This window comes from Aotus nancymaae, unplaced genomic scaffold, assembly GCF_030222135.1.
Source record: "Aotus nancymaae isolate 86718 unplaced genomic scaffold, 86718_ANA_hifiasm-v0.15.2.pri h1tg000030l, whole genome shotgun sequence".
Classification (NCBI taxonomy): domain Eukaryota; kingdom Metazoa; phylum Chordata; class Mammalia; order Primates; family Aotidae; genus Aotus; species Aotus nancymaae.
The window spans coordinates 38,839,221-38,854,855 of NW_026988443.1; the positions used below are offsets into that span (position 1 = coordinate 38,839,221).

The 15,635-nt window shown below is 52.5% G+C and overlaps 1 protein-coding gene across 1 annotated transcript in view; it reads left to right on the forward strand.

Annotated features, from left to right (window-relative positions):
- The first annotated feature begins 1,721 nt into the window (after positions 1-1,721).
- WFDC1 (WAP four-disulfide core domain 1) overlaps positions 1,722-15,635 on the forward strand; it is a 34,265-nt gene continuing 20,351 nt past the window's right edge. The window contains exon 1 of the mRNA XM_012466128.2: positions 1,722-2,213. Coding sequence (XP_012321551.1) covers positions 2,070-2,213 — 144 coding nt within the window. The 5' untranslated portion in view covers positions 1,722-2,069. The remainder of the gene's footprint in view (positions 2,214-15,635) is intronic.

Below are 15,635 nucleotides of genomic sequence, written 5' to 3' on the forward strand. Positions count from 1 at the left end.
AACCTCTCTGTCCCTGGGATCCTAGGCAGTACCTGTTTCTAAGGCTAATGTGAGACTTAAATGCATTAAAATGCAGGCAGTGCTTCAAACAGTGCCTAACACACAGACTATATGTAGTTTTTAATTTTTTTTTTTTTTTTTTTGATACAGGGTATCACTCTGTTCACTCAGCCTGGAGTACAGTGGTGTGATCACGGCTCACTGCAGCCTCAACCTCCCAGGCTCAGGTGATCCTCCCATCTCAGTCTCCCAAGTTGCTGGGACTACAGGTGTGCATCACCATGCCTGGCTAATTTTTTAAATTTTGTATTTTTTATAGAGATGGGGTCTCACTATGTTGCCCGGACTGGTATTGAACTCCTGGGCTCAAGGGATCCTCTGCCTCTGTAAGTGCTGGGATCACAGGTGTGAGCCACCACACCCGACCCACACAGACTACATGTCTTTGCTACTATTGTCATTCACCAAAAGGCCAAGAGGGGTTGATGCTACCTCCCAGGGCGTTCTGAAGGCTGTGCTGGCCAGGAGGTGGGGGGATGAGAGTTCCCAGGGAGAGAGGAACAAACCTGTCTGGAGCACTCACTCTGTGCAAGTGCTGGGCATGGCTGGCACTCTGTCCTATAGCCCCACATCGACTTCGTGAGGCAGGTGCTTTCTCATGCCCGTTTCACAGATGAGAGAACTGAGGACCATGAGAAAGAGGCTTTCCAGCGTCTCACAGAGGCTGAGCTGGGACCGGACAGGTGCGTCAAGCCTAGTGCTTGGGTCCCTTCTGCTTCACCTGGGGGGTGCCACAGGGTCTGACTTGCCTGGATTCCAGTCTCCTCTCTGGTGCTGTTGCATGACCTCAGGCAGCTCTCTCTGTTTCCTCATCTGTAAAGTGGGCATCAAAACAGTATCTGTCTTGAGGCCAGGTGCGGTGGCTCACACCTATACTCCCAGCACTTTGGGAGGCTGAGGCAGGCGGATCACCTGAGGTCAGGAGTTCGAGACCAAGTCTAGACGGTATGGCGAAACCCCGTCTCTACTAAAAATACAAAACTTAGCCGGCCATGGTGGCATGTGCCTGTAATCCCAGCTATTTGGGAGGCCGAGGCAGGAGAATCGCTTGAACCCAGGGGGCAGAGGTTGCAGTGAGCCACGATGACACCACTGCACTCCAGCCTGGGTGACAGAGCGAGATCCGTCTCAAAACAACAACAAAATCAAAACAGTATCTGTCTTGGTAGTGCTAAGAACAGACAAGAAAATAAAAAGTTGGTGAAATGTTGAGCTCACATGCCTGTAAAACACACACATGCACACACGTACACATATATACACATGCACACACATACATGCACTCACGTGCACATACACAGGCCGACAGTGACAGCACATTTATGTGTGTGAAACGCTTCACCTGCTCAATTTCATTTAACTCTCCCGAGAAACACATGCTATGAGGAACTACCCACATTCCCACATCAGAGAGGAGGAACCGGGGGTGCAAAGGTAGGAGTCACCTCTCCACGGCCGCGCCCTTGGCCAGTCTCCGTCCAGCAGCCTCTTCCAAAGAAGCTTTTATGGGCACGTAGTTTGTCAGCCCAGCTCAAAACGCGAACAAGGTGGCAGCCGAGCCCCCATCCGTCCTGCTGCACTGCCCTGCATGTCCAGCCCCAAGCCCTGCGTGCAGCTAGCACACCTCCCTGGGAGGAGACCGCTCCAGCCTGCAAGGAAGTGCTCATTATGGAGAGTGGAGAGTGACAGGCCACTCCCGGCCACGTCTCCAAGCAAGCTGATGCCCCCTCCTCCTGCTGCCGCCGCCCACTGAACCGCCTGGGCTGCAGACGCCCTTGCTGGAGCCTCTGGGGCCAGATGTTATAGGGCAAGCTCGAAATAACCGGGCAGGCCAGCCACCATCGAGGAAGGGGCATGTGCTGGACGCAGACACATGATCCTAGGGACCCTGCTGGGTGGAACTAAGAAGCCCAGCAGACCGTGCACGCTCCCGTCCCCACTCTCAGGCCCACGCAGCTAGAGGGGCCCCTCTTCTGTGTGCGTCTGGAAGGTAGCTGCCCAGGGAGGAAATGCTTTTAACCAGCGTGGGGCCGGGCAGCCACAGGAGGCAGATCATCCGGGCTCTGTGCCTCTCGCTGCTACTTCTCCACGCCGGCTCTGCCAAGAATATCTGGAAACGGGCATTGCCTGCGAGGCTGGCCGAGAAATCCCGTGTAAGTGCCTGGGACGGGGAGGCTGGGGCAGCCTCTGTGGGTGGGAGGCAGCCTCTCAGACAGCAGCGATGCCTGAATGCTGCCTTTTTCTGTAAGTGCTCCCCCAAAATGTGGCGGGTCAGGCGTCTTCCTATCTGTGTGTGTCTGAGTCGTGTGGTGGGCAGATGGGGCTCACCCCACGAAAAGGCCCTTTGCTTGTGAGTCTAGAGGCAAAAGATACATCACAAATGTGCAAGAGAATCGAGCCTCGCTTTTGCCTTGTTGCAAAAGTGTACTTACTCCTAAAAGACAGCATCTAATTTAAGAGCCCGAGGACTTAAACGGCTCGTTGTATCTCCATGATCAGTACCACATGTTTCTGAAATACACTTACGCATTCATGTGGTTGTTTATTCATTCTGCAAACAGAATGAATACATTCTCCTAAACAGAATTTAGCAGAAAGCGCTCTGGGGAAGGCACCCTGTGGGGTGCTGTGGGTATAAGAGGAAGGAGATGCCAGCCCCCATCCTCAAGGGTGGGTGGTCGCAGTGCAGAGGCAGTTGGGTGAATGGCAGTACAAAGAGAAGGCGGAAGCCGTGAGTGGCAAGAAACGCATGTCCTGGAGCCAGGTGTCTGGGTTTGAATCCGGGCTCTGCTATGCATCAGCTGTGTGACTTCTCTCAGGCAAGCCGCTTGACCTCTCTGAACAAACACCAGCGATCTCATCTGCAAAAGAGAGAGGGCTACATTCCTCCACACAGCTGCGTCTGGGTCGCCACTGTTTACCAGGCACTGTCCTAGGCTGTGGGGATACAGACCTCAGATCTCTGCCTGGGGAACTCACTGGGGAACTGGGGACAGCAGAGAATAAATGAGAGAGAAAAAGAAAACACGTAGCATGAGCAGTTTGTGAGTGCCGAGGAGGCTAGAAAGTAGGAAGGGAACTCGAGGTGAGAATGGGGTGGAGGAGGCGATCATTTTCAGTTCCTCCCAACCCCCAGGGAGCACAGAACCGCAGGGATGGAGTGAGCCAGGACGATCTCTGCACACAGAGGGCTCAAGAAGATAACGCTGGCACCCACGGCACGTGCGTGAGGATTGCATGACTCGGTGTGCAGAACGTCTTTGCAACATAGTGAGCGGTCAATGCATCTCGGCAGCTTTCAGTCAAATAATTGTGACTCTGGTCGGAGTTGCCTAAGGGTAGAATGTGGGTTCCTTGGGGTAGGTCGAGTTTCTGTTTCACTGGCGCGTGCCCCTGGTGACTGCCATGAAGTCGGCGCCTGGTGTTCTTGTGAGTGAATTATAAGCAGATGCAGTGGTAGCACAGCGTGTGTGTGCAGCTCTGCCCCCGGTGAGTCAGACAGGGTTCTCAGGGTTGGGGACAGTGGACCTGGGGCTTTAAAGAATAAATAAGAGTTTGCCAGCTAGAGAAGAGGGAAGGGAGAGGGTTTAATGACTTCAGGCATGTTGGGGTGCATGAAATTGTATTGAGGTGAATCTGGGCCTCCAGGGCTCACCGTCTCCATGCTGGGCACGTGCTGGTGGCGAGAGACAGGAGACCACCGCGACGTGGAAAGAGTAGTAGAGTGAAATGATGAGGCGCTTGGAGAAGGGAAAGCTCATGTGAGATGGTGTAGTCACCAAAGGCTTCCTGGAGGAGGTGGAGACCCTGATCGGAGCTTGGGAAAGGATTAGGAATTAGGAGGAGGAAGGACATTCCTGGAGGAAGGCTCAGCATGAGCCGAGGCTCCCAGGCAGAAGTGGTGCATCTGAATGCTGCTTGGGAGACCAGACCTGGCCAGCGGGGAGGCATTGAGGAAGGTGAGACTCTCCTCAGACTTTCCAGGCTCTTCGCTGGTGCAACCCTCACCTGTAGTTAGGAGCACTTTGGTTCTATAACCACAGAGAGATTCCCAATATGTCATCTGATTTTATCTCCGTGTCCCAAGGTGTCATAGGAGCCAGCACCGTGACATCCACGTAGGAGGCTCAGCGTTGATGTGCACGGTGCATTTGGGGGAGTCTCTAAAGCACAGGCCTGGGGGCGCTGCAGGAGCTGAGTGACTTCAGGCCACCACTGGTCAGGATGCAAGGGCTTTGAATTGGCCCCTGGCTGAATCGAAACTTTCCCTGGTTATCAGCGGATATTGACCTCCTCCCTCAGCACCTAGACACAGGCGAGGTTTATGCAGAACAACTGTGCTGGCCGGGCACGGTGGCTCACACCTGTAACACCAGCACTTTGGGAGGCCGAGACAGGTGGATTGCCTGAGGTCAGGAGTTCCAGACCAGCCTGGCCAATGTGGTGAAACCCCGACTCTACTAAAAAATAAAAAATTAGCTGGGCGTGGTGGCACATGCCTGTAATCTCAGCTACTCAGGAGGCTGAGGCAGGAGAATCACTTGAACCCGGGAGGCGGACGTTGCAGTGAGCCGAGATCGTGCCATTGCACTCCAGCCTGACTGAGAAGAGCAAAACTCCTTCTCAAAAAAAAAAAAAAAAAAGAACAACCGTGCCTCAGAGAAAGCCCTCAGCAAAGAGAGACTGTTGGCTTGTGACTCAGAGGGCAGGGAGGCTGGGAAGAGCGCCTGGCCTAGGAATCATCTCAATGCAATCATGGGCCACTCGCTGCCCTTCTCTGGTCTTCAGTCCTCTCCTGGGAAATGAAGGTGGAGAATCTATTGATTTTCATGGCCCTTTCAGTTCTGATTCTAATTTCCGTGAAAACATGCGACAGGGACTCAAGGATGATAGGAAGCAGCCCCCACATGCACAAAGTCAAGACTTCCCCATGAGACACCACTCCCTGACCCTACACTGAGTCAGACCTTCAGCCTCGGCCCTGACCCTTGAGGGCTGTGGGCTGGTCGGGCTCAGGAGATCCTGGGTGTGTGCTGAAGCTGGCTTGCATCCCCTCCAGAGAGCCAGTTTTGTTCCACACAGCCATGATCACAAATTAAGTTATCTAAACTCACAAATCATTTATATAAAAATAAAAAAATTTTTTTTTTGAGACACAGTCTTGACTCTGTCGCCCAGGCTGGAGTGCAGTGGTGCGATTTCTGTTCAGTATAATCTCCACCTCCCCAGCTCAAGTGTTTCTCGTGCCTCAGCCTCCCGAATAGCTGGGATTACAGGCATGTGCCGCCATGCCTGGCTAATTTTTTTGTGTTTTTAATAGAGATGGGGTTTTGCCATGTTGTCTGTGCCCATCTCAAACTCCTGAGCTCAGGTGATCCATCTGCCTCAGCCTGCCAAAGTGCTGGGATTACAGGTGTGAGGCCTTGCACCCAGGGAATACTGCAGCCAGGAAATACGTCCTATTAGAGATGCACCACTTCCCAATTATGTTGCTACATTTTGCTATTCTCTCTGCTCCTGGGGTTTTATGTCTCTTGCATCTGTGCGGTATGATGGAGAGGAGGTACTCCACATCTCTTCCAGCTTCCATTCAGTGGCCTCACATGGGTTGCCTGAATCAACCATGCTGGGAGTATTTACACCTTGGAAATTGGCCAGGGCTACACACAGAGAGCTGGTGGTTCGGTCCTGACCAAGTGCGTGGCTGCCTGTAGCCTGCTCTACCTTCTCAAAGCCTCGTCTCCCAGCAGAGTGATTTTTGTGGAGGGGACTGGTATCTTGGTCAGAGTGGGGCCGGTTAATGTCCTGAATGCTGTCCATGCTTCGTGGTCCAAGCATGCAGAGACGGTGCAAAGACGAGCACGCTTGCCTTTCATTCCCTTGGGAGACCCAATGGGAAGGTCCGGGTCCACCGCCTTCTATCTCTAAGACCTTCAGGAAGTTCCTTCCCCTGTCTGAACCTCAGTTTCCTCATCTACAGCACGGGACATAGCAGTGCCTGCTTTGTAAGGTTCAGTAAAAAGACCACGAAGCCTGCAGTTCCTTGCCTGGCACAAAACTGCAATCCCTGCATGTGCACTACGGACAGATTTAAAAAGCCATTCTAGAACCAAATATTTACGAGACAGGATAAAAAGATGCGGAATGTTTGTAAATGGTCCAATAACCTTTCCACGGAGCTCAGTCAGTTCTGTGGAGTTGATGTTTTTGACATTTCTTTCCTGGCATTAGAAAAAACTCCTGAGAACCGCGATTTACTGAGCACTTACTATGTATAAGGACAAGCGTTTGCCATCCATTCGCTCTTGGGAGCCTCTCGACACATCCACCACAGCAGCCACCACGCGGGCCTGGGTGCTGCGCAGCCCCTGGACTGGGCAGGGCGGACCCGGCTGTCAGCGTGACTGTGGGCCTGTTTTCCCCTCTAAGCACCCATCCTGGGCAGCTGGAAACGGCTCTTCAGTTTGCACCCTGCCCAGAGGTGCCTGCACTGCGGAGGGTGCCCTGTGAGGGGCCACAGATGCCTCTCTCTGTTTGGAACGCATCCTGCCGGACGGGGCACCTCGTTGCAGTTCGTCTGCCTGGAGGCACCCCCTGTGCTCGCGGCGGTAGGGGACTGCAGGAGCCGGCCGTGGCCCACAACCCACGTTCCTCAGTTCCCCAACCTAGTTCTCTTTTCCCCCCGTTATTTCTGTGAGCTCTTGAGAGCCTTCCAGACATCCTTTTATTTTTTGCTAAGTAGCCAGAGTGGGAGAGGCAGATGGCATGGAGCTGTGCTCTCACCATTTCCTGAGTTCTGACCTTCACCTTCATGTTTGTACCGTAAACATCCGTGTCTGCTGGCCTGAAGCATCTCTGGCTGCAGGAACACGCTCATCCCGCACGCAGGACCAGCTGAGGAGCAGGTGGAGCTGGAGGCTGACGGCCTGGATGGCTCCTCACCTTTGATGGGACGCGAGTGAGGAGTGTTCCTCACGGTTTCTCCCAGGTCCACTGGGTTTGGGCTCCGGTGCCCAGGCAGTCACCTGCTCATCGGCACTTCCTGAAGTGACACCTTCTCTTTCCTTCCCAGCTTCCCCACTCCCCAACTGGGGCTTCCCGGGATTCCCTCCCAGATGTACTCCCTGCACTCAAATCCTATCCGATCCATGTGTGTTGAACTGTGTCCCCCAAAAGATTGGGAGCCTAACTTCTGATCCTCGTGAATGTGACCTTATCTGGAAACAGGTTCATTACAGGTGCAATTAGTCAAAATAAAATGAAGTCATGCTGGGGGTGGGTGGGTCCTGAATATGACCACAGTGGCTCATGCCTGTGTAGGCGGATCACCCGAGGTCAGGAGTTCGAGACCAGCCTGGCCAACAGGGTGAAGCCCTGTCTCTACTAAAAATACAAAAATTAGCCAGGCGTGGTAGTGGATGCCTGTAATCCCAGCTACTCAGGAGGCTGAGGCAGGAGAATCACTTGAGCCTAGGAGGTGAGGTGGAGGTTGCAGTGAGCTGAGATCATGCCATTGCACTCCAGCCTGGGTGACAGAGTGAGACTTCGTCTCCAGGGGGAAAAAAAAAAGAAGAGACACAGAGAGTTGCAGAAATCAGATTGATGTGTCTATAAGCCAGGGAACAGGAGGAATTGCCAACCACCGCTGGAAGCCGGGAGAGACGTGGAAAGTGTTTCTCCACAGAGCCTCCACAGAGGAAACAGCCCTGCCGACACCTGGATCTGACTTCCGACTTCCAGAACGGTGAAAGAATCCGTTTCTGTCGTTTTCAGCCCCCAGCGTGTGGCATGTTGTCGCAGTGGTCCTGGGAAATGGATAGTCTGCTCCGGGAATGAGGGGAGTCAGCTCCTGACTGAGAGACATTTCACAGATAAGGAAACAGGCTGTTGCAGAGAATGACTTTTCTGTGCTGTTTTGGCTGGGGACTGGTGAAGCTGTCACTGTTTCCCCAAAGTCGGGGCTTTCTCTGCTTCTTCCCACAGGACTTCATCATCAAGACTACAAAGATGCCTCACCTTAGGGGTCAGGGGTGCTCAGTGGGCGCTGGAGACCCCCAGCAGCACCCAGGAGGGGGTCTCCAGGGCTCATGGTTGAGAACCCCAGTAAAGCCCCGGAGCTCCCTGGGTGCTGGGGCGAGGGGATATGCTGTACTGATGTGAAGCAAGCTCACTATAGGCTTGGCCACGCCCCAGTGTCTAGCCCAGAGCCTGGCATGGATAGGCGAGTGGGAGGAATGAAAAGTCCATGAAGAGCTGACTTCTGGGGGGACCTTGGTCAAATCACTTTCCCCTCGCTGGTCCTGGGCTTCCTCATCTGAGGGTCCAGCCCTGAAATTCCAGGTGGAAATGAGTGAATAAAAAGCATCCCAGGTCCCTGTGTGGTTATCACCTGGGAGAAGGAGGCGGGAAAGCAGGATACCTCTGTGCCAGGACTCACCACAGCCACAGGATGGAGGTAGCCGATGTGCGTGGGCTGAGCACAGCGCGGTCTGTCCGCTCAGTGGACTAGGACTCAGCCACAGAAAGGAATGGAGCCCAGACACACCACGACACAGATGAACCTCAAAGACATGATGCTGAGCGCACAAAGGCCACAGGCGTGTGACACTATCTGGATGCAACGACCAGAAGAGGCAAATCCAGCGGGATCAGAGGGAGGTTCGTGGTTGCCAGGGGCCGGGGGAGGGAGGAATGGGGGGCAGCTGCCTAATGAGAACAGAGGTTCTGCTGGGGGTGATGAAAAAGCCACAGAAATAGATCATGGAGGTGGCTGCACACGTCGTGAATCTAATTAATGCCACCAACTCGCACACTGAAGACGGCTGAAATGGAAAACTGCATGTTACATGTATTTTACCACAATGGTTTCTTCTAAGGAGCAGCGGGAATCTGAGGCACCTCTCAAGAATTCTGTGATGACACATAGAGTCCCTGTGAGCTGGGGGAGCAGGCGCTGGCACCTCTGTGTCACCCGCACCTCGGGGCAGCCACTCAGCAAGTGTCCACTCACAGTGCTAACTCCGGCTCTCGGGTCATCGTAACTTCATGCCCACCTCCTCCAAGGCCTCTCCCTGAATGCCGCGCTCTGTCACCCAGGCTGGAGTGCAGTGGTACGATCTCAGCTCACTGAACCCGCCTCCAGGTTCAAGTGATTCTTCTACCTCAGCCTCTGGAGTAGCTGGGATTACAGATGCATGCCACCACACACGGCTAATTTTTTGCATTTTTAGTGGAGACGGGTTTTCAATATGTTGACCAGGATGGTCTCGATCTCCTGACCTCATGATCCACCCGCCTTGGCCTCCCAAAGTGCTGGGATTACAGGCGTGAGCCACTGCGCCCGGCCCGACTCTTCCTTCTTAGCATTGAGCTCTATTGTTACCATTGCCATGATTTGTTTAGACTTCTCACTAACTACTTCTGCAGATGGCCACAAAAAGCAATTCGTTCGCCTTGTCTGTGTGATGTTTTGTGTAGTGTCTGTGACTTGCCTGAAACTGAGCCACACGAAGGCAGGGCCAATGTCTTCTGCCTCAACTCGGAACTCCCCATATCCAGCCCAGTGCCTGAAACCCAGTGGGCCTGAGAATTGCGAATTTACTATCGAACGAAAGAATAAATTATGTTAAAACCTTCTGGAACAGACTAGAAGGGATGGAAAGTTCTAGAGGACTCTCAGGTGCACTGATTGACAATGACATTGATGGGAAGAGTTGGTTGAGTTTGCAGTCTTGTGAATTTCTTTTTTTTTTTTTTTTGTCTCCCCCTGAGGAAGTCCCATTAACCTTGCACCAAATTCTGTCCCCAGGGTCCAATGCTGAGGGCTCCGGGCACCAGGAAATGGCATTCATCTACACACGCTGAACTCTAAACCCTCTGTTCCAGGGAGAGACATATTTTTAGATGTTTGACGTCCAAATTCCAGAGGAAGAGCGAGTAATGCTTAGGGGAAAATTGGCTTTCTTCCTCCACCACGCAAACCAGTGCTGGGGTGCATTTTTATTGGTCTGGCCGCTAAGCTGCTGGAACTTTCCAAAGAAGGGTAAAAGCTCCTGTATGTGGAAGGAAGGGGGTGGCGAGCTCTGAGGGAGGGATGTGGGTAGACTGAGGGCAGCTCTGGAGACTAGATTCTTTTTCCCTAAATGGAAACGGTTTACATAAATTCTTTTACTGATTATTAAACTAGTGATGTTTACTGTAAAAAAAACTCAGACAACACAGAGAGTTACAAACAAGTAAAAATGATCTGAATTCGTCCTCCAACATGTAAACTCTGTTGACATGTTGGGGCAGCTGTCTATAGATTTTTTCATGAAGCAGTTATACATAACACATACGTTTTTTCTTAGTGGTATTTTATTCATACTGATTAAACGGTCTTTTATTGAAATGAAATTCACATGACAGACAATTTACCCTTTCAAATGTAAAATTCAGTGGTGATTAGCATATTCATGAATCGTACAACTGTCCTATCTATTTAGTTTTGGAACGTTCTCATCGACCCTACGGGAAACCCTGCACCCACTGGCCATCTGCCCTCCTTCCCTCTTCCCCCAACCTCTGGCAACCAACCATCTGCTTTCTGTTTGTATGGATCTGCCCATTGTAGGCGTTTCGTAGAAATGGACTCCTCCAGTATGTGGTATTGGGTGTCTGGCTTATTCACACTGTTTTATGTGTTGCCTTTGCACTTACTAACGTGAAGTGAAGGTCTGTAACGCGGTGGATCGGCATCTTCCTTTCTAAGGCCTGCATGGCGTTCTCTATGCCGTCACCTGTTCATCCAGCCTCCTTGGCTGCACATCCAGCTGGTGTGCTTTACCTGAGTCTGGACTTGGACTTGCTGAACTGGGCTTCCCACTGCCGGAGCCCAGAACGGGCATTTCCCCACCCGCTTCCTAGGGACATCAGCGGCAGAAGGGCTTTGCAAAGCTATTTTTGTTCATCTATAGGAACAAAATAGCCACCAGGTTGAAAACCTTAAAGGAATCTTTTTTTTTTTTTTAAGATAGAGTTTCACTCTTGTCACCTGGGCTGGAGAACAATGGCATGATCTCAGCTCACTGCAACCTCCGCCTCCTGGGTTCAAGTGATTCTCCTGCCTCTGCCTCCCAAGTAGCTGTGTTTACAGGCACCCACCATCATACGTGGCTAACTTTTGTATTTCTGGTAGAGATGGGGTTTTACCATATTGACCAGGCTGGTCTTGAACTCCTGACCTCAGGTGATCCACCCACCTTGGCCTCCCAAGGTGCTGGGATTAGAGGTGTGAGCCACCACGCCTGGCCAGGAATCATTTTTATTCAGGTAAGGCATGCAGAACCAGAGAGTTCTTGTCTGAGTTGTATCATGAATGTGTGCGAAGTGGCTACTTTGAAATAGACTTACTATACAATCCCTGAGCAGGAATGAAAATAAAAGCTGGAAATCCTGGGTTGTTTTCACAAAGGTGTTGGCATCTGGGGTGAGTGTCCTCCTTTCTCAGAGGGAGTTCACGTGCCATAATTTTGTTTATCTGACAGGCAACATAAGCTGGGAGGGAAGGGCTGGCTGGGGCTGCAGAGGGGGCCGGAACAAATGTGTACCTGGGGGCCCCCATTATGACTACGCCCTGATCTGGGGCTGGGCCACAGGAGGGCAGAGTGAGCACTTTGGGAGGGGGAGGGAGCCCCTGGACTGGGGAGAAATTTGAGGGCATCATTGGGAAGCAACTCCCAGTTCCAGGCTCTTGGGTTTGGAACACTTCTGGAGGAGTAGGACAGACCCAGTTTGAATCCTGCCTCTGACACTTAACAGCTGCTTGCTCTTGGGTAAATGCTTTTAGTTTTTTTGCACCTCGGTTTCCTCATCAGTAAAGTGGGTTTATAATAGCAGCATCCCCAGAGGGTGATACTGAAGGTTCAGTATGTGAGGACCTAGCACAGCACGGGCACACAGTAAGAGCTTTCTAAATGCTGCCTCCCTTGCTGTGAGCGTGAATCAGACAGCCCAGGCTCTAAGCCTGCTGTCTCTGTATGGTGACTCCATTTCCTGACCTGTGCAATGGGGACAGCAGTGGTGCCTACCGGGGGGGGCTGGAGGCGACTTTAGGTGATCCTCCGAGGGCAGAGCTCTTGCACATGCTGGGTGACTGTTTCTGCGTGTCTCCTCCTCTCGGGAACTCCGTGAGTTGTTTGCGCTGGCCTTATCCAGAAATGACGGTTATCAAATCTCACATTTCACTGCTGCTTGTGGGTTTCTCATTGTGTATCTGGAGCCTCAGCTGGACCGGAGCTCCTTAGGCTTCTTGTGCATCCGCTGAGCATCTAACCTAACGCCGTGGAGATGGGGGGCGTTCAATACATCATCAGTGAGTGAATCAAGGGAGGATGTAGGGGAAATGAAGGAAGAATGAAGTTACTATGGGACAAGAGGCTTCTGCGTCCATTGATTTCAAATAACAATAAAAGGAGCCAGGCGTCGTGGCCCACACCTGTAATCCTAGCACTTTGGGAGGCTGAGGTGGGCAGATCACCTGAGCTCAGGAGTTCAAGACCAGCCTGGGCAACAAGGCAAAACCCCATCTCTACTGAAAATACAAAAAATTAGGAGGCGTGGTGGTGGGCACCTGTAGTCCCAGCTACTTGGGAGGCTGAAGCAGGAGAACGGATTGAGCCTGGGAGGCGGAGGTTGCATTGCCAGTGCTGAGCCGAGCACACGCAGGTATGATCTCTGTTGAGAGATCACAGCACAGCCCTATACAAACAGGAAGGGCTGCCCCCACACCATGCAGGATCCCCGCTCTGGAGAACCCACCACACAAGGCTCACATGCAGAACAGCCAGTGAATGTGCGTTAAGCACTTAGAAGGGTATCCAGGAAACCGCCAGGGTGTGTTGACCACCATCATCCTCATCTTCCTCATCTTCATCACAGCTTTTATTCCACCCAAAGAATATTTACTGAGTCCCTGCTATGTGCCAGGTGCTGTTCTAGGATCCAGGGACACAGGTGAGAACAAATCCAAGTTCCTGTCCCTAGGAGGGAGGAAAACAGCAATCTAGAGGTGCCAACCAATGAGTTCATAAATACACAGTCCAAAAAGCAGTGAGTTCATAAATACACAGTCCACAAACCAATGAGTTCATAAATACACAGTCCACCCAAGGGTGATGACAGGTGTGAAGCTCCACAAAGCAGAGAGAGAGGAAGGGAGGGCTGTGTGAGCAGACCCAGAGGAGGTGACAGCCAGGCAGATATGGCGTGTGTGTGGAGAAAGAGCCAGTGCAAAGCCCACAGGTGGGACTGGGAGGCTGGAGAGAGAGAATCAACGAGGAGGGGAGTGCTGGAGGAGAGGTCAGAGAAGGGGAGGGGGTCAGGGAAGCCGATTCCAGCCCAACCTTTAGGCCAAGAACTTTGGCTGTTGACTCTTTTAATGCATGGTGGACAGGAATAAGTTGGAGCGTAAGCTGCTTATTTCTCTGAGCAAAAGTTCTCTCTCAGAACTCCAGAAAACACCCTTTGCTTAGAACCCTCTGTGAGCGTCACCTTGCGTGACATAAAATATTTTTCAAAACACGTAATCCTTTAATCTGGGCCTCTCGGTGAAATCAGGGCTTTATCACCCACGACCATCTGTTGTTTCGGAAGGAACTCGGGAGATGTGACTTCTCAGGCGCTTGTCTCTCTGCTCTCTCCATATTCTGAGCAATGACATTTGACTTTTCCTCTGAGACAGGGGCACATCTCACACTGATCTCTCTGCACACCCTCCCGTCTGGGGCGGCCGTTAAGGAAGTCAGGGGACTGGGAGGCGTTTGAGGTGGGTGAAAAGCATTTTGCTTCTGATCACCCGGTTCCATTAAATTTCATAAATGAGGCTTGATGGAAAAGCAAGCTGGGCAGAAAAATAAGCCACCCTCTCCAACGACGCACAGTGCATTCTCAACACTCTCCAGAGAGGCTGGGGCAGCTGTCATGTTAGATTAGGATTAAAAATGGCGGACCCCAACATGGGTCCAATTTAGTTAATTCTGCAGCAAGTGAACTAAGAGCTAATGGCGTGGGATTATACAGCTGCTGCAGCTGGGAAGTTACTGGTGATGGTTACACCGGTGAGGGAGATTGGGCGGAGAAGCGGGTGGTAAAAGGACTGATCCATGCTCTGGTCTCCCTCTGTCTTTGGGGAAAACGACTCACCTCCTTAAGCCCTCATCTCCATATCCATCAAATGCCAGCTTAGTGCTCATTTTCACTTTTCGTGAATTTAGCTGCCAATGTCTACAAGAGAGAAAAGAGGGGTTCTCTGGATGAAGCAGGGATGGGGATGGGGACCAGAAGCCCCCTCTCCAGGCTTTCCTGCCACACCCCCCCACCTGCTTGACCAACCATTCCTGCTCTCTGCCCCTCTTGCCCTCAGTCGCAGGCCCTGAGGCTCCCGGGGAGCGGCTGAACATGTCTGCCTTGGTGATGCCGCCGGTTCCCAAGGGCACCCAAACAGGACCTGTTCCCGGAGACCTGGTGCCCCCTGCAGGGCACTGGCGGCAGCACGTGCAGTTTGCAGCTACCTACCTAGGGATGCAGGAAGGACAGTGCATGCCCCCAGCCAGGCAGAGACAGACACAGCCTCTGCCCTCACTGTGGGCTGGTGAGGGCTTAAAAATGAAGAACTGTAGTAGACACATCCCGACTAGTCTGGGAAAGCTGCCCTAGGGAGGTCATTTAAGCTGAGGACTGAAGGATGATTTGGCCAACAGAAGAGGGTGGGAAGCCTTCCACGCAGAGGAATAGCATGTGCAAATGATGATTGTGGCACTGTGCTAGACACCATCCTGGGTGTAGGTACTGCTCTGGGTGTAGACGCCATCTGGGTGTAGGCTCCATCCTGGGTATAGGCGCCATCCTGGGTGTAGGCTCCATCCTGGGTATAGGCGCCATCCTGGGTGTAGGTACTGCTCTGGGTGTAGACGCCATCTGGGTGTAGACTCCATCCTGGGTGTAGGCTCCATCCTGGGTGTAGGCTCCATCCTGGGTATAGGCGCCATCCTGGGTGTAGGCTCCATCCTGGGTGTAGGCGCCATCCTGGGTGTAGGCGCCATCCTGGGTATAGGCTCCATCCTGGGTGTAGGCTCCATCCTGGGTGTAGGGACCATCCTGGGTGTAGACACAGGATACCCCAGGAGGGAGGTTCTATAGGAGAAACTGACTCTTGCCCAAGGTCACACAGCAAGTGAGTGGCAGAGAGGATTTAAGCCCCCAGAGCCGGGATTTGAACCCAGCCCATGAGCTGCAGAGTCCACTCTGGTTGCCCCTCTGCTCTGCTGGATGAGACGACTGCAGTTGGAGGAAATGGTTTGAAGAGAGGAATGTGCTTGGAGGGTGTGGGGAGGAGGCGGGCAGTTTGCTGGCATATAAGGACAAGGAGAGTCGGGGTGATGAGATGAGGCCAATGTATCCTATATCTAAATTATTAAATTGAAACAGTAACCTGTACCCGGTTGGCACAGGCCTTGGAGGTTGAGTCGGGAACTGGGACTTGGTCCCAAGGGTGCTGGGAAGCCCCTGGGGGCTTGGAGAACAGAGGCGACTGAATC